At 31.3% G+C, this 26,892-nt stretch overlaps 4 protein-coding genes across 4 annotated transcripts; all 4 read left to right on the top strand.

Annotated features, from left to right (window-relative positions):
• Window positions 1-1,284: 1,284 nt before the first annotated feature.
• Window positions 1,285-2,925, top strand: LOC114374758 (glucan endo-1,3-beta-glucosidase-like). Its single transcript, XM_028332428.1, has 4 exons — window positions 1,285-1,535; window positions 2,093-2,121; window positions 2,217-2,451; window positions 2,600-2,925. Exons 1-4 carry the CDS (start codon window positions 1,484-1,486, stop codon window positions 2,623-2,625), a joined length of 342 nt encoding a protein of 113 aa, XP_028188229.1. The 5' UTR covers window positions 1,285-1,483; the 3' UTR covers window positions 2,626-2,925.
• Window positions 2,926-7,305: 4,380 nt separating this feature from the next.
• LOC114376580 (probable solanesyl-diphosphate synthase 3, chloroplastic) lies at window positions 7,306-11,731 on the top strand. The gene is made up of 6 exons (XM_028334752.1): window positions 7,306-7,870; window positions 8,175-8,308; window positions 8,914-9,041; window positions 9,197-9,300; window positions 10,503-10,630; window positions 10,778-11,731. The coding sequence occupies exons 1-6, from the start codon at window positions 7,633-7,635 to the stop codon at window positions 11,324-11,326; spliced, it is 1,281 nt and encodes a 426-aa protein (XP_028190553.1). The 5' UTR covers window positions 7,306-7,632; the 3' UTR covers window positions 11,327-11,731.
• Window positions 11,732-13,336: 1,605 nt separating this feature from the next.
• On the top strand, window positions 13,337-17,105 carry LOC114374334 (cytochrome P450 72A68-like). Its single transcript, XM_028331971.1, has 5 exons — window positions 13,337-13,721; window positions 14,972-15,189; window positions 15,468-15,712; window positions 16,033-16,420; window positions 16,493-17,105. The coding sequence occupies exons 1-5, from the start codon at window positions 13,445-13,447 to the stop codon at window positions 16,922-16,924; spliced, it is 1,560 nt and encodes a 519-aa protein (XP_028187772.1). The 5' UTR covers window positions 13,337-13,444; the 3' UTR covers window positions 16,925-17,105.
• An 853-nt stretch (window positions 17,106-17,958) lies between these two features.
• On the top strand, window positions 17,959-23,958 carry LOC114376077 (cytochrome P450 72A68-like). The gene is made up of 5 exons (XM_028333996.1): window positions 17,959-18,369; window positions 21,804-22,021; window positions 22,355-22,599; window positions 22,927-23,311; window positions 23,383-23,958. Exons 1-5 carry the CDS (start codon window positions 18,036-18,038, stop codon window positions 23,812-23,814), a joined length of 1,614 nt encoding a protein of 537 aa, XP_028189797.1. The 5' UTR covers window positions 17,959-18,035; the 3' UTR covers window positions 23,815-23,958.
• The last annotated feature ends 2,934 nt before the right edge of the window (window positions 23,959-26,892 follow it).

Genomic DNA, 26,892 nt, shown 5'->3' with positions numbered 1-26,892 from the left:
TTGATGAAGGATTGCTTGATCAAAACTGAATACAACTTCATAGAATTAACAGAAGATTGAAACTGAATACAACTTCATAGAATTCATTTAATTTAATTATTCACCAATAGAGTTCTTTCTTTTAGGAATCAATAATTTTTAATTATACTTTTAAATTTTTTAATGCATGAGAACTAATTGTTTTCAACCTTTTTTAATTTTTTGTAAACTCTAAAATTGTTATTTTTTTTATTTTAAATTCCTAAGAGGAAAAGACAAAAGATTGAGATGGAGGAAATATTTAATAAATACTTTAAAATATTTTTATTTCCTATAAAAAAATTGTTTTGCATCCCTCTAAAATTAATATTTGTTTTTTATCCATATAAAATGAATTCACAACTAAATTAACCGTGTTTTTATCCATCATTTATTAGTATCTTTTTCAAATGCATTAATGAATTCACAACTAAATTACACGTGTTTTTATCCATAATTTATTAGTATCTTTTTTAAATACATTAATGAATTCACAACGAAATTCTAACTTTTAACGCGGTTAATTTTAAAAAAAAAATCCATTTTATCATAATAATTTTACAAAATAATATTTTTCTTTCAAAATTCATTATTTTAAAAGACAAAAAAATGAGATGGAGGAAATATTTAATAAAGACTTGAATATGTTTTTAATTTTTATAAATTTTCTTTGTTTTTCATCTTTTTAGAATAAAAATATTCGTGTTATCCGTATAAAATGGGTGAATTTTAGTTCTAGTCTGTATAAAATATTTTTTATTTTCATTTTTCAAAAATCTGAAATTGTTATGTTGCAAAAAAATGTAATATATATCAAAAATAATATTTATAATAAATTATAAATTAATAAAAATATATATTAACAGATATTTATATTTTAAATTATATTATTTTTATTTACACAGACTTGTTATGAGACTAATTCCTGTGTAAGTTCTATAACTATTGACAACTAATGAATAATAGTAATAATATATAGCGTTAGGACGATTACGAGTTTGGAACAGAAAATAAATAAAACGCGAAATGGGAGCAGCATTCTCCATAAATGGCTAATAATAGTGGGTCATTGGTTTTCCCCACAACGGTTCTTTCTGCAATAATGGGATATTACTATTATATGTCCAATGAGAAAGTGAGGAGCCATCACTCACCGCCACTATAATCTCATTCACAATTCACATCAGCATCAGCATAAAAATTAGAGTCCCCACCACAACGTTAATTTCCATTTGCTGTTAATGTAACCCTTATGTTGATTGTTGACCTCACCTTAGTTTTCACCCACCATCTTTTTTCCTTTTAAAACATCACATCCTTTCCCACTACACACACATACTCATACACTGCACACTCTCTCTACTTAAACTTCAGCCTTTGCATATCTCTCTCTCTTCATCATTGTGCTCTAGTAATCACACTAGTAGTCAGTAGCAGTAGTACTTGTACCCATAACATAACAACCATGGCTAATGTGTCCCTTCTCCTTTTCCTTTTGTTCTTGTCTCTCTCATCAGGTTTGTGTCAGATGTTATTTACTTTTGTGCTCTGATGTTATAATGAAAACTAACCAACATTGCTCACATTTACTTTTATTTTGGAGCTGATGAAAACGTTACTAATTTTGAAAGCTTTTCTCACTCTAACTTTCAGATCTGTACTGGGTTTTGTTGCTTCTTAAATTTCAATTGCCAAAATTGAAATTTTCCTAGTTTTTATGTCAAGTGTTGGTGCCTCATTAAGTAGCATTAGCCCAATGCTGTTGTTGCTTCCTTGATGAATGATCTCAAAGAAACTTCACTTAGCAATAGGTTATAAGTTTAACTTCTATACATTGTCTTTATAAACAATTTTTTATAGTGATAACCAATCAGATCGTGGCTCTTATGACTTTTAAGTAGTTAATCGGCTTAGCACTGCAATGTAATGTATGTACATTGGTGACATTAAGTCTCTTCCTAGATTTCTCCTTTGTTGCCATGAGAAATTGAGCTTCCATTATTCTAGTGTATGAAATCACAAACTAAAAGCACTCTTATTTCCCTTTTCCCCCCTTTTCTTATGACTTATGCAGGAGGGAATTTGATCATGGCTAATGGGCAGGTAACTAAATACAAACAATTTTCCCAAATGCCTTTAAAAGAGATTATATATATAATCTTCTTATGGAAATTAATTGGAGTGTTATTGAATCACAGAAAACTTGGTGTGTGGCAAAGCCTTCATCAGATCAAGCAACCCTTTTGGCCAACCTCAATTATGCCTGTTCTCAAGTTGATTGCAGGATTCTTCAGAAAGGATGCCCCTGCTCTTACCCTGACAATCTCATGAACCATGCTTCCATAGCCATGAATCTCTATTACCAATCCAGGGGAAAAAACCACTGGAATTGTGATTTCAGGGCCTCTGGAATCGTTGTTGTCACTGATCCAAGTATGTCACATCATTGTCTTGTTTAGCAAAGATTTTTCATGAATGAAGTACTAAGCTTGGTTTAATATAAGACTAGAAACTAGTGACTGATGTAGTACATGTTTGCTATTCTAATTGTGGCCTCTTTTTTTCTCATTTTAAATTGCAGGTTATGGTAACTGCATTTATGCATAGAAGAAGGGTGGAGTACATAAACTAAAGTATCCAATGTAGGCAAAATTTGTTGGTGAATTTATGTGCTGCTGTAATTTTGTGGTGTATGTAGTTGTATTTAATTAGGTTGTAATATAAATGTATGCCGCATTACAAGAAATAAAAAATATGCCCTTTCTTATGTTGGAAATTTCAATAACCTAAGTTGTGTTTACGGAATGCAATATGCGGTGAAAGGCAGAAGGATTGTAAAATCCAATTTGTTGTCTCATCAGGGATTCAGGGTTTTGTACTTTATAGTGCTCAAATTCATAAAAAAAATGAAGTGAATGAATACTGCACGAATGACAGTTACTACTATCTACTCACTTTTGGAAGTGTTTCTCTTTTCTAAATAATGCTCAAGATAAAAAATTATGCAGGTAATCCATAATTATTAGAAATCAAATCATGTTAAATAGATGAACGTCAGTAAATATGAACGTAGAGATTAAAATCTAAATTCATAGTCATAAGCATTTAATATTTTAAAGATTACTTAAAGTAATTTTACAAAGGGAGAGTAATATTTAGAGGACCAAAATAATAGTTTGTTTGATTTTTTTAATTAATTTACATCTTTTAAAAATAATTTAATTAATCATATTAAATATGTTAATTATTTTTATTATTATTTTAAAATTATCTTTTTTATTTCTTTATTTACTTAATTGTTTTTTATTAATTAAGTAAAAATATTAAAGAGAGAAAATAATTTATACATCTAAAGAAAAGAATCTTGTAAAAAAAATTTAAAAAATCTTATAATTAGAATAAAAAGTGTCTTCTAATTTTAGAGTACTACTTTATTGATTTACAATCTATTACATCTCATTCCTCTCTGTTACCATGATTTTCGTCATATATCCATTTTGCTAACTGTATTTTTATGGAACTCATGACAAAGTTGATAATAAATAAATGTGTTGTCTAGATAAAGATAAAGTTTTCTTTTACAATGTTTATTTGGTACTTTCCGTTTCGCTTTTAATTGTCAGATTTTTTTGAAGAACTATTGTTCTTATTTATGATTGAAATAAGAAATTTCATAATTATTTTATTAAAATAAAAAATATTTTATTTATTGTATTTTCAAAGAGGAAAATGTTACTCCATAAGGTTCATAATACTGGAAATGAATACGCTGTCTAGATCTATATTTCTCCCTTTAGAATGTTTCTTAAGGTTTTCATGTACAATTCAAGAAAGGTGATATATTTTCTTCAATTTAAGAAAATAATCTTGGACTCGAATCGAAGACTTTTTTCAAATAATCGTGTTTGACTCAATTAAGCTGAAATAATCACATAAGTTGATTTATGTATGGTGATATTGATGAAAGTATTTAAATTTATGTATTTGTTAATTGGTTGTTATGCATTTATTTATTATATTTATGAATTTTAATTTTTCAAATAAAAATATCAAATTTTAAAAATAAAATAACTAAAGTTATTATGCATTTTTTTTATTACTGTATGTAATTCTCTATATTATACAAGTTTAATAGTGTTTAAAAAATATTAATACATAATTATCGTTAATATCATATTATATATCAAAATTTTATATTTTTTATGAGTAAATATTAATTATTAATTTGTTAGTTTTAGTGTTTGGCATAACAAAAATTATCTCTTCTCTATCTCTTGCAAACTAATTTGTAAGTTTGCTCGTTTTTGTTATAGAATTTTATGTGTTTTGTATAATAAAAAATAAGTTTAATTATAAATTTTATTATTTAATCATTATTATTTTTGTAAATTTTATCATTTAAGTTTTATTTTTAAAAAATTTTATCTTTCAAATTTTTAATTTTTACACATTCTATCATCACTTATAAAAGATGAATGATTTTGACTTTTTATCAGATTTAATTGTAATCAATGTAGAAAAATAATTTTTTTACATTAGTCATAATCACAATCATTGTAAAAAGTTATTTTTTTTATATCGATCGGGTTTAAATATATTGGAGATCCTTGAAATATGTTTAAATTTTACAACAGATCCCTGAAAAATTTTTACTTGTTGGGTCCCTAAAACTTCAAAAAATTTAGTGGAAAATCTCAACCGTTAGTTTCTATCAAAATGTGATGAGGTATCTATTAATTGAATACTTACCATCTAATGACGTCATCCAACCCTCACCTATGCTGGCTCGTGATGCTCACTCGCCATCAAATGCTCCGCTACCAACCCTTTCCCACACCCCAACCACTTCATCTTCCCCCACTCCATAGTCACCCAACCCAACCAGTGTATGCGCGACACCACCACCTCTATAATTGTGCGTAACCCCTTTCCCTTCATCTCTGACACACGCCATATCATTAATACCTCTAACATGGTTCCACACATGTATTGCTAATGTGTCCAACTACCAGGCACATCATCATGTTTTGGATGGAAACTAATGGAAGGTATATACCCCAAAACTTTTGAAGTTTCAGGAACCCAACGAGAAGCAAAAAAGTTCCTGGTATTAGTTGCGAAATTCGAATATATTTTAGGGATCTCTAACATAATATTGATTATGATTATAACCGAGGTATAAAAATCTAGAAAAATGTCTTTTTTTTCATTATTTTGTTACCAACGTGATGCTAAAATGCAAAAAAAAAAAAATTAGATGATAAAATTTGTGAAATATTGAAAGTTGGATAATAAAATTCGTGAAAAAGAACTTGAATAATAAAATCTGTAAAATTATAAAAATTGGATGGTAAAATCGACAAAAATAAAATTTAAATGATAAAATTTACACAATAATAAAAATTTGGTGATAAAATTTGGAATTAAATATGCTCTATCTAACTATCTCTTGATTCTCTAGCTTCACTAGTCAGTTTCAGATTTTTGTTGAGATGGTTACAAATGGAACTGCAATTCCAGTTCGACTAATTTTGTCCAAATTAAATCGGGTCTAGAAGTTTGACAAACAGTGTACTTCATGTAACAAGTAAGACTAGTTTCGCACACGTAGACAAAAATCTCTCGTATATTTCCATTAACCCTTACGTGATTGGCTGTAATACTTATTGCCACACAACGATATTTGGACACAGCATATTCTTGAATAATATCACGTCGATCAAAAGAAATGGCAACGTGGCTGAATCCTCAAACTCAAAATCGGTGGTTTTTTCATGGGTACTTTAAATACTTATGTCGATGTTTTTCTCTGGCTCTTGTTTGACCACATCCAACAAGCAATTTTCTATGTACACAGATTAATTTTCTAAAAAATAAAATGTACACTGATTAATGATAGAGATGTGTTCTTCAAAAGAACTTTCCTTAAACAGTTTTTTAGTCGAACAGATCCAAAAATATCTGTACCATAAATTAATATTTAAAAAATAATCAAATAAATCTTTATAAAAAAAAGTGTTTTGGGAATAACAGATAACAAATCAATAAATAAAATATTTTTAAAAAACATTAGGTTAGAAGATTAATTAATAATTTTATACTTTTCAATAAATCTTTCAACTTTTAATTTCTTAATCATTTTTCTTACCACAAATGTCTTAACCATTACTTTACAAGTTACAACAATGGTTAATGAAATTGTTAGAAAAAAATAAAGCATTCGTCATATATTAATTTTTGAATACTAAAGAACATGTTTAAAATTTTAAGAATTTAATTTGAAGAAACTGATATAATGTTTATATGATTTTTTTTGCAATTTTGTTGTTATATTTGATATTATATGATGAAACACGTGAATAACATGATGCATGATTATTTTAACTTAACAAGTGTTCTAAAATTTAAATCTTAAATGTGAAGTGACGATAAATATTTAAAAAGAAAATTATATTATTTATAATCTTACCCAATTCTAGTAAAATTATTTCTTGTGAAAAATATTTTCCTATGAAAAAAATTTGCACATGATCACTATCTAAAAAAATATTTTATACTATTACTTAATTATATATTTCTTATTAATACTAATAATGATTGATACAAGTGATATAAATTATTTTTTTAATTAAATAATTCAGAATTTAAATCTTGATTAATTATTAAATAAATATATATTTTATGTGCACTTACAATTTTTAATAAAAATTAATTTACTCCTTACGAAAGAAAGTGTTTGTTACCAATATCACGAAGGAGAAAAAAAACTCACCTAATAAAATGTATGAATCTTATGAATACTTTAAAAGTCTCATTTAAACAAAAAATTTTAAGTGCTTGATTGTTAAACCATCTTTATACTTTATACTAATAACACCGTATATGAAAATTTAACTCAATTTAATTTTCATATACGCAAAACTAATATATCATGAGAAATTATAAGTAACTTTTATTAAAGATTAATTGAAACTTATGAAAAATGATCAAATTTGTAAATTTCATTTTTTATTTAAAAAGTGTCATATAATTTTGAGTAATGACGTATAAATCACTTTTTTATTTTAAATATCTCATTAATATCTTTAATTTATCTTTATCTTCTTTTTATCGTTTCATAAACTTTATCATATCTAAAAAAAAAAAGTTATTTTTTCTATATTGAGTGTATCCAACATTTTGCTATAATTTTATATAAATTTTAACATGCGCTGAGTTCTCTTAAATTCATTGTGTTAAAATTGGTTTGTGACAAAATGACACAGGAGAATTTGAGCCATCTAGCGTTTAGACTTGAGACATCCTAAGCAAGCAGCATGAGTCACAGATTTCATTCTCTCTCCAACTGATAAGAAACGTAGTTCCATGTGGGCTCTTAGGATCCACTCACTTAACTCTAAACTCGTCGTGTGTGTTCCTTCTTTCCACTTCAAACTTGTGACCCAGAAAAAAGACCCTTTCCATTCTCCTCCTTTTCTTCCTCCTCCACTGGCTGCACCTCGCTGCCGTGTCTCTGCCTAGCGTGAAATTGGCCTCATTTCCCATCTGGGTCCTGTGAATTGCGATTGGAACCGCGTTTTCCCCGCTTCTGGGCTTGGCTCAGAAGTAGTCAGAATGATGTCTGTCACAGGCAAAAGCATTGATTTTGCTGGCAAAAACTTGGTCTCTTGTGGCTGCTCTTCCAATGCTTCTTCGTTTGATAGGTACACTGTGAGGAACTATGCCAAGCTGAATAGTAATAATTCTAAAGGGTGTGGCAGAGACCATGGGGCTCGTAAATTGGTTTGTTGTAAGAAGAGGAGCACTCATTGTCGGGTTTCTTCTATGAAGACTGCACAGCCTACGGTGAATGGTACAATATTTGAATTTGATTTCTATGCACCCTAGCGTAAACTATTTTTTTTTTTTACACTGTCAGGCAATCAGAAATCATCGTTGGTATGAATTTTAACTTTTTAAGGTTCATATGTTGCATTTGTGATTGATTGAATGACGGTGTAGAACTGTTTATACTTTCAGGGCATGCACTATTTTGTTATAAGACTATAGAAGTGATTTATGTTGCTTACTTGTTTGAATGAAGAAACATGGTAGGTGTTGGTTACTTAAAGCTGTGGTTCTAGGCATTGAAAGTTTTGGTTTGGTTTTTTGTGTAGGGGGGACTCATGCATTTGAAGGCCTTACCACAGGATTGGACTTGAAGGGTTATTCAGAAGACCCCATTTCCCCTGCTAGGTTTTTTGAAGTGGTTGCCGATGATCTGCTAACTCTCAATAAAAATCTTCAGTCGGTAAGTAATGCTTTTTGGGATTGATCCTTTGTGGTGTTTTATTTAGTGTGAATGATTTGTAACTGTTACTGTCCCATCTTATTAACTCTTGTGTTGTTATTCTGTCTATGGTGAGTGAAATTGCCTTCAGCTGACCAGAAAAGTATACAATTTTTAATGGAAGGCATCATGAGGCTTAGGCACTTGAATGATGTTCCTTCCTTGTTCTGTCATTTGACATATGGCTTTCTGTTATCGTTGTTTTTGTTAACCTTTATTGAATTCCTTATTTCAATTCTGTTTGATAATATGTTTCTTTGTATCTTGATACCAGTTTTCTAATTACATTGTTTCTGGATTAGTGTTGTTGAATTTTATTTAATTTTTAATGAGATTGGATAGTTTTTTTAAGGCCATTCTGAGTTGTTTTTATAGTAAAGTCACTACACACTTGTTAGACCTTTTTCTTTTGTAAGAATATTTATCCAGTCAACTGGTGCCAACTCCTTATCATTCTCATTGCCTTCTGAACCTTCTTGCTTTTTAGCTTCTTTTGCTTTGCAAACAGTGATGACTAGGTTTTGGTTGCCTAACTTTTAATGTATCTGATGAAGATGCTTTGATAGATTGTAGGAGCAGAAAATCCAGTTTTGATGTCTGCAGCTGAGCAGATTTTTAGTGCTGGTGGAAAGAGGATGAGACCAGCTTTGGTGTTCTTGGTGTCAAGGGCGACTGCAGAGTTACTTGGCTTGAAGTAAGAACAGAATTCTCTCTCTCTCTCTCACACACACGCGTGCATGTGCATATACACACAAGCACAGGCACAAGCACAAGTTCTTTTTCCTGACCAGAAAGTTCTATATGACAATAAAAAATTTCAAAACTTCTTGTTGAAATGGATGATTCCAGGGAACTTACTGCAAAGCATCGACGTTTAGCAGAGATAATTGAAATGATTCATACTGCAAGTTTGATACATGATGATGTACTAGATGAGAGTGACCTTCGACGAGGTAGGCTTGTGATTTCTCTTTATATACTTATTTAGTTTTCCTGACTTCACTTAGATTTCTGGTTATCTGTCTTACTTGGCAAGATGCATGCTATAAAGCAATTTTGAATTTGCTCATACAATAAGGTTGTTTTGATTTTAAGCTGAGATAACCATGTTACAATTTATTTGATCAAGAATTTCCTTTAAACATCATGTTTGTACAAAATCAGTGATGCACAGTCCTGCTTCATGTTTGGAATGTGTTTCATGAAAGTCCTTGATCTGGTCCAGAACTTTGTTACTCAGTGATGATTTTCTGCATGATAAGACCATGCACACACTTTGTCTACTCTTTACTGAGGAGACAAAGAGCGAGAAAATAAAGGAGAGAACTAAAGCAGATTTTGTTACTGAAAGAGGAAAAAGTGCAAGCTTTTTCAGTTTTTGTGATGTCTTGGAAAGGACTTGCTATTTATACATGTTAATAAAGAATAAAAAAATCAGTCTGTGTCACTTTAGTTTTCAATCATCTGTTGAGCTAATACTTGCTAGAAGCCCTCCACCCACCCAAAAAATGAAATAAAATAAAATGGACAAAGGAATATGAGAGAACACACTGGTAAAGTCTGTATCATCAGTGGTTCAGTGCTTCAATATTATTGGTTCCATAGAGTGCATCTCTTTAAGTTTAAGCAATTATAGCAAACCTAAATAGGATTGTATATTGCAAGCTTTGGTAAAATGTACCCTTTTGATCGGCTTCTAGCACCATTCTGTAGCATAGAATTGAGAACAAAGATAGAATATATTTCTTAATACATCCTCATGGAATTGTTTCTAGTGCCTTTTAAGGGAATTCAAGTAGAAAATGAAACACAAAAAATGATATGTTCTCCTAATATACACATTGAACAGATCTTTAAATATCTTGCTTGGGTTGAACTTGAACATCCCAGTTCCCGCTTTAATACAATCATTTTGTTATGTACAGGACTATAGGTATCATGTGCAATTTAAACTTATTGTTTTGTTAATAAAAACCCTTTAAAATTGCATAATGGAGAATTGAACTTGATTAATCTGTATTAGTCTTACATTATGTATTAGGCCAAAGCTATGTATCACCTTCTTAAGGAGTGACAATAATTTTTCTTTTGTAACTCCTCTACTGGTTTTTGTTTCCCTCAATTTGAACTCAACGTGATTGCTATGTACTAATAGGGAAGAAAACTGTTCATCAAATGTTTGGAACAAGAGTTGCAGTGCTGGCTGGAGACTTCATGTTTGCACAGTCATCATGGTATCTAGCCAACCTTGAAAATATTCAAGTCATTAAACTCATCAGTCAGGTAAGCTCCATCATTGTACCTGTTTAAGACACCATTTTTCCACAAGTGATTGATGCACCTGAAGCCAAGTACATAGCAGATGGTGTGAAGAGATGCAAAATTCCATTCTCTGAAGTTCTTTTGCATTACTATCTGGCACTGTAACAGGTGATAAAAGATTTTGCAAGTGGGGAAATAAAGCAGGCTTCAAGCTTGTTTGATTGTGATGTACAACTTGACGAGTATCTAATTAAGAGCTATTACAAGACAGCATCCTTGATTGCTGCCAGCACAAAAGGAGCCGCGATCTTTAGCGGTGCTGACAGCAGCGTGACTGAGAAAATGTACGAATATGGAAGGAATCTTGGTCTATCCTTCCAAGTTGTGGATGACATATTGGATTTCACTCAATCAGCCGAGCAACTGGGAAAGCCTGCTGGCAGTGACCTTGCCAAGGGCAACCTGACTGCACCAGTAATTTTCGCACTGGAGAAAGAACCGAAATTGAGGGATATCATCGAGTCTGAATTCAGTGAGGTTGGTTCCCTTGAGGAAGCCATCAATTTGGTCAAGAGTTGTGGGGGCATTGAAAGAGCACAAGAGTTAGCAAAAGAGAAAGCCGATCTTGCAATTCAAAGTCTCCAATGCCTACCTCAGAGCGTATTTCGTTTAGCCCTTGAAGATATGGTGGCATATAACCTTCAACGGATTGCATAAGCTTGTGCATGCTGATGACACATTGTTAAAGAAAAAACACAAAAAGATTCTTTTGGTCCTAATATAGGGATGAGAGAGCCTTGAACTTTTTGTCATTTCAAGAATTTCAAGCAAATCTACACTTGTGCTACTTTTGGGGTACTTTTATAGTCATTGAAGGGCAAAGCAAGCGCGCATTCTCATCATTTAATATATTTGCAGCTTCCTGCAAAGTACAAGAACATAATATATTCCATTATTGTATCAATACAAGTCTGCAGTATATTCTTTCCCCCCATTCTTCCTTTCTGGGATCTTGAAAACAGTAAAATAAAAAATGATAATTGATGTTTCTTTTTTTTTTTTTCTGTTTCTTTTTCTTCTGTATTTTCTGAGGGTAGTATAAAATTTGGCTTGTAAACTCAATCTCGTCTTGGCCTTGCTCATTCGTTGTCATACTTTATTCTATCCTATCATTGCAAAAGATTTTCAATTTTTAAGTATTTGCAATCATAAAGCTTGGTTATGTAAATTGAATCCTCTGATCAATTTATTTATTATACAATCATAAATAATACAATTAAAATAATTTACCATTGCTAAATGTTGGATTTGGTGTGGACTTTTCTCCAAAAACCACATGTAACGCTTATGTTATCAATTTTGTTAGGCTATTTCATCCACAAAGTTGGATTTCCAAGGAATTAGTCAAACTGATAAAACTAAAACTAATACAAAGTTGTGGTGAATTTATTTGGATCTTTTTTTTTTTAATTCAATCAATAATTATTTTTGAGCTAATTGAAAGTCCAATGCTGAGTTAAAAATATGCTAGACAGGCACGAATGGTTACATCCAATCCAAGTCAGACTTTTGCTATCTACACCCCCCTCAATTTACAAAATGCACTCTCCTTTTCAATTTTTATGTAAAAAGCAAATAGAATAGTTTCTTCTTTTTTTTTTGTGAAAGGGATAAAATAGAGTTCAAGAATGCTTAATCTGCCAAGTGCCAACAAGCCAAGACGAGAAATATGCTACTAGCAGAACTGTTTCGACCACTTCCCCTTCCTACCCAAATTTGGGAAGACATAGCTGTGATTTCATCATAGGCCTACCTACCCTCTACTCATTCTTATTTCTTTCAACAATTATTTTATGGTGGTCATTGATAGATTATCTAAATATGCACACTTTACTTCCTAAAGTTTGACTTTACCACAGGTGGCAGAGATTTTATGAACCATATATACATTGAAAGAGAATCCACTTACTCTAATGATTAGAGTAATTAATTAATTTTAAACATTAAATTTTATAAAAAAATAAATAATAAAGATGAAAAATAACTTTTAAAAAATTACTTGTAAAGTCAATGAATTCCTCCTCATATATATGTATATATAATGAGAAGATAATTATAATGACAATAGTTGCTATTTGAAAAGTACAAAATTACAATTTTTAATTATATAACTAAATATGACTGATTGAGATTTAAAATTCATTTCTTAAAAAAAATAATTTAAATTATACTAAACAAGGATATTTCAGTTAGTTTTTAATTTTTTTTAATTATTTGTTTAACAAGTTTTTTTTAATAATTTATAGAATTTTTTGAAATATTAATTGAAGTAACATTTTTTAGAATGTTAATTTTTAATTTTTTATATTTTCTTCTATTTTATCTTTAATATATTTATCAAATTTTCTATTTTTTTTTAATAAATCATGATTTTATTATTTTTATATTATTTTATATCTTTTAGCTATTTTAACAAGTTAATTTTATTAAAGACATTTACAAATTAATTTTTCAACTTTCAGTTAAGTTTACTGAACATAACCTTAAAATTTATTAATAATTGTATATTTAAAAATCTCTTGTGTTTTACTTTTCTTAGTATAAAATTCCTTATTTAATATTTATATATATATATATATATATAATATTTAATCAATCCTAATTAATTAATTACATTTGATAGATTCAATGTTTATATATAGATTTATTATATGAATGATCAAAACTAAAAATGATTAAAAGAGGGGCGTATAGCACAAAGCAAGTCACTTGGTGATTGCCGGCAGCATAATAGCACTATATGAAGGCTCTTGTTGAGACACGAAACACAGAGAAATGGAAGCAGCGTGGATCACAATTCTGGTACTGATATTCATCCTCTCTCTGATAGGCGCATGGAAGTTGCTGAACTGGTTATGGCTCACACCCAAGAGACTAGAAAGGCTTCTGAGAGAGCAAGGCCTTCAAGGCAATCCATACACGCTTCTTGTTGGGGACTCCATGGAGGTTATCAAGATCAGAAAGGAAGCCTTATCCAAACCTATCACTCTCTTCTCTCATGACATAGTGCCGCGTGTCTCTTCCTATGCTCAACACACTCTCAACAAACATGGTATATGCTTATGCCCATCATTCTCTTTTTTGCATTTCTAATCTACTTGCCTCTTCACTTTTTCTTTTTTTATTTTTTATCCGACTACTGTTTAATTGACTTTGTTTGAAAATTACATGTTTAAACATTAAAATATTTCATTCACATATATTCATGGCTTCCTTTTCCTGTCACTTTAGGGTGTGTTTGATAGAGAAAAAATAAATAAAGAGAACGGAAATAGGTAACTAAAAGAAGAAAAAAAAAGAGAACATAAATAGAGATTTTGAGTGGAAATATTGATCATTTGGTTTAAGAAAAAATAGAAGAGAAATAAAAAAAGGATAAAGTTGTTGTTTAGTTTTTTTTAAAAGAAAAAAAAGAAGAAATTCAAAGTAATTAATCATACCATTTTATCCTTACAATCAGTCATTTTTTTAGACCGTTGTCCACATATAATAGATTATGTATTCAACATAATAAGTTCACGCATTCGTTTCGCGCTTTTCTCGTCATTTCTCACGAGTAGTATGAGAGTGTATTTGGTTTAAAGGATAATAATAGATATGATAAAAATAAAAAATAAATTTTAAATTATAATAAAATATAAAATATGTGGATCTTACGTAAAAATTACAAAATTTCTCTTTATTTGTTTCCTTCAACCCTGAACCAAAGGCAATCTAATTTTGATAAAGTTTTCAAACAAAGTTAATTTTCTCTCTTTTCTTCTGAGTTTACAAATGTGCTTTCGTCACATGGACCCCACTTTTTTTACAAAGGAATCTGTCACAATAATCTGAGATAAGACCCCAATCGGAATATTAAAACTAGTTATTAGATCAAACACTACTTTTTGTAATGAAGCATGTAATCCAAACCAGTCACATCCCATTAGTATTTGAATGGGTCGAATTTTGAAGATGCTTTATCATTAGGAGTGACAAGAAACTAGGTGCATATTCAATCATCTAGAATTTGACATCACATCATGATAGAATGGATGAACAACAAGAATATTGGAAGAACTTTGTGACAAAAAATTAAACTAAAGCAGATTAATGCATTGTTCTGTTTTGCAAGGTGTAGAAAACTAGTTTCACTAACTAACCTTAGTGTGTACCAAAAGTTACCCATGGTTTTTTATTCATGTCAAATTTAAATAGCGCACACAAAGTTTATTTCCCATTCTCTTCTATTCTTGGAAATTTTCTCTTTCTTGTTCATATCTAATTTAAGCCTTTATTCTTATTGTTGTTGATGGTATGCAGGCAAAAATTCTTTTATCTGGTTTGGACCAATACCAAGGGTGACCCTCACAGATCCTGAGCTAATCAAAGAAGTACTCAACAAGATTTATGACTTTGGAAAGCTTAAATTGAATCCGCATGTCAAATTACTAGTTCCTGGTCTTGCAAGGCTGGAGAGAGAAAAGTGGAGCAAGCACAGAAAGATAATCAACCCCGCATTCAATTTAGACAAGTTGAAGGCTAGTTTCTTATTAGTAGATATAGATCATATATATTGACTTGTGCGCCTTTGAAAAACATGTCAGAAAAAACATTGGAATTTGTGCTTCACATGTGTGTGTTTGATTTGCATGTGAAAATTACTCTCCCAAAAAATGTATTCTCTTGCAAGCAAGAAAAATGTTTGATATGGCAAAGCTTGAGTTAGTTCAGCAACATGATGTGAAGTCTGAATGTTTATGTGCTTAATTTGACATGGAAAATCTTAACACCTTGCTATTTCTTCATTACACCACAGAATATGTTACCACTATTCATCAAATGTTGCGATGATCTGATTAGTAAATGGGAGGGAATGTTGGCTTCAGATGGATCAAGTGAAATCAACGTATGGCCTTTCCTTCAGAATTTGGCTAGTGATGCTATTTCTCGAACAGCATTTGGAAGTAGTTATGAAGAAGGAAGAAGAATATTTCAACTTCTAAAAGAGCAAACTGAACTTACAATGAAAATTATACTCAAAGTTTATATCCCTGGATGGAGGTAAGACAAATATGTATTGACTATTTGATAGACTTAAGTTATCAATCTTATTGGATGAGCTTTAATTAACTAAACTAACATTACCATATTTCATAAAGGATCACTACTCTTATCGCTACAGATTCATATAAATTTCCTTTTTACAACAACCATTTTAACAAATATTTGTGACATGAATGTGTGGCATCTCTCAATTCAGTGAATTGCAACTTTGAAAATCAAACTATGTTTACTATTGGCAGAACCACCATTAGAAGTCTAGTTGATATTGAAAAAAGCATTTCCCTTCATATTACAGGACCGATTATGTTTACTTGCAGGTTTGTACCTACTACTACTCATAGAAGGATTAAGGAAATAGATAGAGTTATAAAAGCTTTGCTTATGGATATGATTAACAAGAGAGAGAAAGCGCTAAAGGCGGATGAAGCCACTAAAAACAACTTGTTAGATATACTTCTGGAGTCAAATCACAAGGAAATTCAAGAACACAAAAATAATAAGAATGTTGGATTGAATCTTGAGGAAGTTATTCAGGAATGCAAGCTATTTTACTTTGCAGGGCAGGAGACCACTTCAGTTTTGCTTGTTTGGACAATGATATTATTGAGTAGGTACCCTGATTGGCAAACACGCGCAAGGGAGGAAGTCTTAAAGGTTTTTGGAAACCAAAAACCAAATTTTGATGGACTAAGTCACCTTAAGATTGTAAGTTTGTATTTTTCATCTTGATTTTGAATAGTATGCTTTTGGTATTTACTATGAATATTTTTGCAACAGGTTACCATGATTTTGTACGAGGTTCTTAGGTTATACCCACCGGCAATTGGTCTTGTTCGAAAAGTTAACAAAGATGTGAAACTTGGAAACCTATCATTACCTGCTGGAGTGCAGATTTCCTTGCCAATAGTTTTGGTTCACCATGATTGTGAGCTTTGGGGCGATGATGCTAAAGAGTTCAAACCGGAGAGATTTTCTGAAGGACTTCTAAAGGCCACAAATGGAAGGTTTTCATTTTTTGCCTTTGGAGGGGGTCCTAGAATATGCATCGGACAAAACTTTTCCTTTTTGGAAGCAAAGATTGCTTTGTCGATGATTCTACAACGTTTCTTGTTTGAACTTTCTCCAACCTATACTCATGCTCCAACTACCGTTATTACTCTTCAGCCCCAATATGGTGCTCATCTCATTCTAAGAAAGGTGGAAATATAAAAAATTAACAATTAGCTCATATTGTTTGGTTTGTATTATACTCTTGAAAAGTTTATAATGTAATAATATCTCAAGAAATTCAATAGACACAAACCTTTTCATATAAGTATTATTAGTTTATTTTCTTTAGTATTAATGTAAGAAATGCTTATGATTTCTTGTAAGCACACAAATTTAGCTATCTATATATACCTATCAAGGTTTTAAATTATGGTTCCAATTAGTTACTGTTGTTGTCAATGTTTGACATTAATTGCAGGAAATTGCTAACAAATATAACTGATATACAGATCCCTTTATAGGAGACGTTTTATAAATCAACTTATATATAAGCTAGTTTTATCTTATAGAAAAGTTTGTTCCATTTACTTTTTTTTTTTCTTATACATTCATATGGAAAGTTGACACCAAAATTATTCTCAGGTCAAAGCCTATCATCCATTTACCTACTTCTTGTGACGGTTTCTGTTGGTAGGTATAAATTATTTTCGTTGTAGACCAACAATTTTAGTTCAGCATGATTGTGAGCTCTGGGGTGATGTTGCTAAGGTGTTCAGACTTCAGAGATTTTCTGAATGAGTTCTGAAGGCGACAAATGGCAGAGTTAAATTCTTTCGGTTTTGAGGAGACCTAAAATATGCATCGAACAAAACTTTTCCTTGTTGGAAGCAAAGATTTTTTTGTCACTGGTTTTACAATGTTTCTAGTTTGAACGAGTGCAAGTATTTTTTCTTAAATTACAAATACAAAAATGAGTAAAGTGATATTCTGCTTAAACTTTTTTTTTAAATATTCTACTTATACTTATTGCTTGTGAAAAAAGTGTAAAGTCTTAAATGAAATTTTTAAATTTTTTTGTTACATTCAACATTAATGAAGAAATTAATTATTGGTTATTTTTGTATTGAATAATAATATTTTATGAAATAATTAGAAAATGTGCTTAACTTACTGCCTGCTGTACTTTTATCTATGATAGTAGTTGCAACCGGATTTATAAAATTAATCCTAGCCATTCGTTTTCGAAATAAGATGGTAACCATTGAAAAAGTTACTTACGCAAGGTGCCGAAGGAGTTTGGCTTTTACACGCAAAAACTTGCCATGAATATATGAAGTATCTTCTTCTCTCTTTGTTTCATGATTCATCAACTTTCTCCACCGAGAGAGAAATGGAAGCAGCATCATGGCCGACAATAATTCTACTACTGATCATTCTGATATGGGCATGGAAGATGCTGAACTGGTTATGGCTGAGGCCAAAGAGGCTTGAAAGGCTTCTGAGAGAACAAGGCCTTCAAGGCAACTCATACACGCTTTTTGTTGGGGACTTGAAGGAGTTTGGCAAGATGCGAAATGAAGCCTTATCCAAACCCATGAATCTCTTCTCTCATGACATAGCGCCGCGCGTGTTATCCTTTATCCAACACACTGTCAACAAGCATGGTATTATGTTTCTCATTATTCCTTCTACTCTTCGGTTTTGAAATTGTTAACATGACAAAATAATGCATGGGAAATTAGATTTGGATTGCTTAGCATGTAATCGGGGATCGAGTAGATGAATTTTTCTCTCTACGCGTATATACATTAGAGGGATAGGGATAGGACGATAGGTAAAGGTACCTTATCCAGTTATCCGCAAGTATCTACACTTTAAAATTAAGAGTAAATATCATCGAAGTTCGTGGAGCAGCTAACGTATTGCCTCCGGGAGAGAGAGTGCGAAGAGAGATAGATAAGAGAATGAGGAGAGAGAGAGAGAGTTGACTTTTATAGTTTTTTTTTTTTAAGCTCCTCCACTTTTCAAACTATACTAATTAGCTTTATTGGTGGGCATAGCATAATTACTACTTCAATATGTGCAAACCAAAGGAACATAATAATTGTAGTAGCATAATAATTAAAGGGTGCCATCAAATTGCTTAAGCTAAGAAGAGAACTCTGCCCTTTATTGGTAAGACAAAAAAATACAGGCAGACCTGTATCTTATTTCTTTTCTTCTTTCTTTTTTTTCCTTTTTTGTCTTGAAAAAGTTATTACACTACTAATCAGTGGAGGCATAGTGATCAAGTTCAATGTAGTAGATTGATCCATATAGTCAAACCCAAGGATGACAAATCTAGCAAAATCTATAAGAAGGGAGCCCCATTCTATCCCTAAGGAGCTCCTGAGCAATGAAAGAAGGGGGGCTGTCCCACCAAGTGTAACCCAACAACTGTGCACCAAAAGAGGCAAGATTGTGTGCACAAGTGTGTGCCTCCTTATAAATGTGAGAAATCTTAAATCTAAAAGTTCTAGTTAGATTAATACAATTTAACGAACGATTATACAAAGGCCAAGGGACGCTCTCTGGATGAGAGAAGGTTCGAACTAAAAGAGAAGAATCTATCTCCAATTAAAGAGGATGAAAGTTCCTTTCCTTAGCCGTTTCAATAGCCAAAATAGCTGCAAAACTTCAGCATAAAAGGCCGACTGAATTGGTGTTCCAGTTGCTATAAATTAATAATAATTAACAAGTGTTTTATGGACTAAATCAGAATTAAATCATATAGAGAGGATTATGTAAAGTACATTGATAACATGGAATTTAATTAAAAATATACATATAGAGAGGATTAAATCCGAATTAAATCATATAGAGAGGATTAAATTGTTACTAATTTCCACATTCAGGGACCAAAATTGTCATTTACCCATATAACAAAAGCAGAAGGAGGAATTTAACAAACTACAGCTAAAAAGTTCTCTTCCAAAACACGGCTATGTAAATATGCTGGAAACATAGAAAAATAACAGGGTTAGAAGTTTGAACTTCAACCCATGAGGGTGATAATATATACACTGATTGAGTGTCCACTAGGTTGATAAACTCCAAAAGCTACGAAGTAGCTACAGTGGATTTAATTGATAAGCTGGTATTTCAAATTTTATTGGTTAGTTTTAGGCATTTAGACTTATAGATCAATAATACCTATAACTCCTACTTTTTCAAGAGACACTTGCAGCAGTGCAAACTAATCTCTGTGGGAGACACTTTAGATACCAAACTTTTCTCTGTTAATACTTTTAAGTCTACATATACAAAATTTAATTTTTGTTCATTTACTTAACCATCACAATAATTTGAGATAAGACCAATCAGAATACTAAAGCTAGTTAGACCAAACTACTTTTTGTACTTTACATTGAAGCATGTAATCAACACCAGTCTCATTCCATTGGTAACTGAATGCTCAAATTTTGAAGATGCCTATCATTACGAATGACATGGAACTAAGTGCGTGTTCAATCATCTAGAATTCAACATCACATGATAGAATGGATGAACTGATGAAGAACAAGAACATAGGAAAAAATTCAAGGTATGAAAATTTAAACAAAAAAAGATTAATGCTTTATTCCTTTTTTGTATAATGAGGCAAAGGTACAGGTAGGAAAGGTATAAATATGCATAAAAAAGAGGAAACCATATTGCACAAAAGTATTTGTCCTTGCATGAGGATGTGCTTCTATTCGTATGAATTCTCTGCTTGGTCTTTTCTTTTGAATGGGAAAGGAAGGATCGCAATTGCCAATTTGAGCACATAAGACCAAAGTTTTGAATGAAATTGCTAACTTGAAGTTAAAGATTTAGATGAAGCAAAGAATACAAATAGAGAAAGAAGAGAGGTTGGATTTCAGGTAGGGGACTTGATTTATTTGAAAGCTCAACCATTGAGGTCTTTGGCAAAAAGGGGTCAATGAAAAGCTGAGTTCTAAGTTCTATGGTCCTTATGCCATTATTGAGATAGTAGGGCCAGTGGCTTACAAGCTGGAACTGCACTTGGAAACTAAAAGTACATCCAATTTTCCATGTCTCCCAACTAAAGAAAGCAGTGGCTGTTGATGTTCCTTTCCAACAACTCTCCAAATTCCTCTCAGACGATTAGGAATTACTAGTGACTCCCAAAAAGGTGCTGGCCATCAGGAAGCTGCTCAATGGATCAAATGAAATTCTCATCAAATGGAATAATCTGCCTGACCATGAGAACACCTGGGAGGAATTTGTTCCTGTTGTTCTTATTTTCTTTTCTGTTTTCACTCTATGTTGCAAGCTTATTGGTAGATATTAGTCTCAGATTGTAATGAGTGATTTCCATTTTTCTATCTTTCTATTTCAAGATCATTTTACAGTCCCATATGTATTGTGTTATGTTTGTTTAGATTGTGCATATGGGAATATATGCTTAAAATTTTTACAAAATCAATTAGAAGCCTTGTATATGGTGTCCATTTTTGTATTAATGTGAGAGGAATAAATTTTGGCCATACAAACATTGCATAGACGGTTCAGATATTAAAGGCTAACTAAAGTATAGACTTATGAGTTGGGAGAGTAGAGAGTGAAAAAAAAGGAGAACAATGGGCCTGAAGATGGCCTTCTGGTATATGAGAGAGAAAACATAGGTGGCAGCTGAAAGAGTGGAAGGAGGAGAGACGGAAGGCATAACTAAATGGACCAATGGAATGCAGGGAATGTCTTAGTAGGGGGGTAACCAAATAAGGAGGGATTGAAGAATTTTCCTAATTGGTGCTTGTGTTTATCTGAGTAAGGAGCTGGTCCTTCCCAGAATTGGGATATAATTTTCAGTTTTCTTTAGAGTCCTTCTATTGCATGGTAGAGAGGGGTTTCCTTTGATTTCCTATAATTTAAAAAGACAACTTGTTTGACTAACCTTATTGTGTAGTGTGTATCAACAGTTGCCATGGTTTGTAATTCATGTCAAATTCAAATAGCACACACAAACTTGCCCATTCTCTTCAATTGTTGAAAATTTTCTCTTTCTCCTTCATATTTAATTTTAAGTCTTCTTCTTATTGTTGTTGATGGTATGTAGGCAAAAATTCTTTTATCTGGTTTGGGCCAATACCAAGGGTGACCCTCACAGATCCTGAGCAAATCAAAGATGTACTCAACAAGATTTATGACTTTGGAAAGCCTGATATGAATCCGCATGTTAGGTTACTAGCTCCTGGTCTTGTAAGCCATGAGGGAGAAAAGTGGAGCAAGCACAGAAAGATAATCAACCCCGCATTCAATTTAGAAAAGTTGAAGGTTAGTTTCCAATTACTAGATATAGATATTATATATTGACTACTATACCTTTCAATAACAAGTCAGGAAAACATAAATTTGTTCCAACATGTGTGTGTGTATGCATTTAATTCTGCACGTGAAAATTACTCTCCCCAAAAATGTATTCTCTTGCAACCAAGACAAATATTTGGTATGGCAAAGCTTGAGTTAGTTTAGCCTGCAAGGCTGCAACACATACTTTTGCAAGCAACATCAGTTGGTCTATAAGTAACATGATGCAATGTCTGAACGTTTGTGCTTAAGTTGACACGGCGTATTTTAACACCTTGCTATTTCTTCATTACACCACAGAATATGTTACCACTATTCATCAAATGTTGTGATGATCTGATTAGCAAATGGGAGGGAATGTTGTCTTCAGATGGAACGAGTGAAACAGACATATGGCCTTTCTTTCAGAATTTGGCTAGTGATGTTATTTCTCGAACAGCATTTGGAAGTAGTTATGAAGAAGGAAGAAGAATATTTCAACTTTTAAAAGAGCAAACTGAACTCACAATACAAACTTTCTTGAAAGTTAACATACCTGGATGGAGGTAAGACTAATATGTATATATGACTACTTGATAGACTTAAGTGATCAAGCTCATTGGATGAGCTTTATTTAACTAACTAACCTTAGCAAACTTTCATATATATTGTGATTAGAAAATAATACTTTTAGTTAAGAATCAATGATTTTTTTTTTTTACAACAACCAGTTTACTAAATTTTGTGACGTAAAGGGATATCTCACAATTGCAGCTTGTGAAATCAAACTATGTTTACTATTGACAGAACTACCATTGGAAGTCTAGTTGATATAGAAAAGAGCATTGCCTTGCGAACAGGATTAATACAGAACTGATTATGTTCACGTGTAGGTTTGTACCTACTACTACACATAGAAGGATGAAGGAAATCAACAAAGATATAGAAGCTTCGCTTATGGATATGATTAACAAGAGAGAGACAGCTCTAAAGGCGGGTGAAGCCACTAAAAATAACTTGTTAGATATACTTCTGGAGTCAAACCACAAGGAAATTCAAGAACAGGGAAATAAGAATGTTGGAATGAATCTTGAGGAAGTTATTGAGGAATGCAAGCTATTCTACTTTGCAGGGCAGGAGACCACCTCAGTTTTGCTTGTTTGGACAATGATTTTGTTGAGTATGTACCCTGATTGGCAAACACGCGCAAGGGAGGAAGTCTTACAAGTTTTTGGCAACCGAAAACCAAATTTTGAAGGACTGAATCACCTTAAGATTGTAAGTTTGTATTATCATCTTTATATTGAATAGTATGCCCTTGGTTTTTACTATGAATATTTTTGCAACAGGTTACCATGATTTTGAATGAGGTTCTTCGGTTATACCCACCAGTAGTTGGTCTTGCTCGAAAAGTTAACGAAGATGTGAAACTTGGAAACCTATCATTACCTGCTGGAGTGCAGATTTCCTTGCCAATAGTTTTGGTTCACCATGATTGTGAGCTTTGGGGTGATGATGCTAAAGAGTTCAAACCGGAGAGATTTTCTGAAGGACTTCTAAAGGCCACAAATGGAAGGGTTTCATTTTTTGCCTTTGGAGGGGGTCCTAGAATATGCATCGGACAAAACTTTTCCTTTTTGGAAGCAAAGATTGCTTTGTCAATGATCTTACAACGTTTCTCGTTTGAACTTTCTCCAACCTATACTCATGCTCCAACTTCCGTTATTACTCTTCAACCCCAACATGGTGCTCATCTCATTCTACATAAGGTGGAAATATGAAAAAATAATTATTAGCTCATATTGAAAGTTTATAATGTAATAACATTTCAACAATAGAGATACAAACCTTTTCATATCACTATTATCAGTTTATTTTCTTTAGTATTAATGAGAAATGCATATGATTTCCTTTAAGCAGACAAATTTATCTATCTATATATACACATCAAGGTTTTAAATTGTGGTTGTAATCACACACTGCTATACGGTCGTAGTTAGGAGAGAAAATCTCATTATGAGAGACCCTTTTACAAATTACCTCATTTTATTTTTTCTTATTTACTTCTCTTATAAATTATTGTGGAAAGTTATCTAAACAGGCCATAAAGATAGTAGAAGGATGCCACATCAAAGTCCATATCAGAAACTTTCAAGAATTAATCGAGCTATCACAATATTTCCGCTACAGCTTTATGAAGAGATCACTTCTACAATCCACAAATAACGAAGCTTCACCCAAGCTTACCATCACTATAGTTTTTGGATGATACCATATCCGCAGTACATAATAAACTAATAGACCTCTAGGCTCAACTTGGAAGAGTGGTCAAAGAATTTGAACCCAAGGTTTTAAATAAGCCAAAAAAGATTGTAAACTGCAGTTGCAGTCACAGTTTAGGTAACTTTAGGCACAATCGTGGTCTTAATACAGTCATCAACCATATTTTAAAAGCTTGCTGATAGATGGACCTTAAAGGACCGAAAAATACTCTAAAAACCAAATTGAAAAACTTCATTGTTTGGCATATCAATATCATTAACAGTATGGTCAAAATCTCAGCCATCAAACATATTTTGCTATTACATACGTATATTGTAAATTATAGTTTTTATTTTGTTTCTCTTAAAAATAATGAGATGTTGACATATTCTCTCCGCTTGGTCCTTTTTTATAAAATTTAACCCATAATATTCCATGCATTATTTTAAAACTAAAATTTCCCTATTTAAATGAAAGGTTAATAAAAGTGATTCAAGCCATATGTTTTTTCTTTTGGTGAAAAGATATCTAACCCATCCAAGTTCTAGGGTATTTTTAGCCTCTTAATGCTCATCCAATCACTTGCCCTTGGCAACTACAATTGCACCTGTCAAGGATTTTAGGTCTCTACAACCACAATTGCAACAACACCAATCGCATTTCACAATTGTGGCAAAATCGCGACTCCAACCAGAAATCAAAATGCTGATTTGATCTTTATTGCAAAAAACATTTCATCCCAAAAGCCATCAGAATACAAATATTGAAATAGAATAAAGAAAAGCTCTTCACTTTATTTTCATGGTTTTGGATTAAAAAAAATATACATTAAGAAATGAAATTTAGGGCAGTTTCCCTGAATTCAAACACGAGGGAAAACATGTAAATTCCTTGAAGCTGCCCCCCAAAAAATGAGATCAGATGTTGGCCGGGTGAAATTGAGATCTCAAACAGCATTTGCTGAGAACCCATTGGAACGGCCCAAAAACAATTTTTCAAAATCCGAAACAAATAAAAAAAAATGGCTGTTAAAACAACGAGAATGAATCAGAACTGAAAAACAATGTGCAAATCCTTCACATGCTTCTGCAAAATATTGCAGAGACAGAGAGAAAGATTTACAGTTCTGCTATGTGCCGGCAACGGAACTCGGACGCCATTGCAATGCTGCTGCGCCAGGTTCTCTCAAAGGCACTTGAATACCTAGCGGTGAATTTGTCACTATTTATATCCAGAACATAAGTCGTGCAAAATGTCCATTGTACCCTTAATTTTAGGGTTTCTTACTTTCTTTCTCCTTTTTGAGTTATAAAAGACTGAAAAGTTTCTTCTCCGTTTATTTATTTCATACCAAGTTACCTACCGGTCCAAAAAATTACTACCTTTAAATGTGTTTCGATTTTTAAAAATGATTTATTTATTTATTTTATAAACAATTATTTATCAATAATATCTTGTGACAAAAATTAGTGTTATTTTGTTTTTACTTTATCTGGACTAAAAACATATAATATTGTGTTGAATGTCTTAAAAAAAGGATTAAAATTGATTTTTTTAAATGGAAAATAAATTAATATTACATTTTTTAATATTAAAAGCGTATTTAAATCAAAAGTAAAACTAATCGACACAAGGTAAAGTTCAAGAAAATGGTAATTAAATTGTGTATTTAAACCTAAATGAATAATCTTCCTGCACCTCCATTGTAAATGTTTATTAAATTATTTATTCCCATGTTTTTTAAATTAATAAATGGCTTAATTGCACTTTTTAGTTTTGACTGAAATTTTTAATTTTTGACAATTTTACTTTCAAAACATTAATTTGACATTTTATCTTCAATTTTTATAAAACTTTTGTGAATTTTATTGTCATTTTACTTCTAGCATAATTTTACTTTTTATACTTAACTTTTTATTTTTTTTTTGGAAAATTTTACATCCAACATTTTATTTTTGACACATTTTATCTTTAATTTTTTTGACAATTTGTACCCTCAATTTATGTGTTTATTAATAAAAAATAACTAGGTTAAAAATTACAAATTTCTAAAAAATTGGGATAAAATGTGTCAAATTAAAAATTGGGGATAAAATTTGTCAAACATTAAAAAATTGAAAGTAAAAAATTTAATTAAGCCTTAATAAATACATGTAAACTGTATAAACACTCTTTAGTTTAAGTAAAAATTTAAACACATTGAAATGAAAATGCATAAAGTTGTAACAGAAATATGTATAATTAATTTAAATAAATATACAAAATTATTGGTACTCCAGATTTAGAAAAAATAAATATAAATTAAAGTTATAAATAGTTGAGATTCGAAAGAAAAATAACAAGGAAATTTAAAGCAATGAAATAAGAGATTTTATTTGAAAGAAAAAATAAAATTTTAAGAAACAATGAATAATTTGACAATTTTAAAAGTATAAAAATAAGCATTAAATATTGATAAAATTACGTGCAATAAGATAAAAGGAAAAACAACTTTTAGATTAGACACATCCAATTAAAAAGTTGTACATCATTAAAAAATAGTAAATATTTGTTATTAATAATGAACATTCATTTTATTATATAAACATGAACTAGTG

The sequence above is a fragment of the Glycine soja genome, chromosome 11 (genome assembly GCF_004193775.1).
Source record: "Glycine soja cultivar W05 chromosome 11, ASM419377v2, whole genome shotgun sequence".
NCBI classification, from domain to species: domain Eukaryota; kingdom Viridiplantae; phylum Streptophyta; class Magnoliopsida; order Fabales; family Fabaceae; genus Glycine; species Glycine soja.
This window is presented reverse-complemented; position numbering and strand designations above follow the sequence as displayed.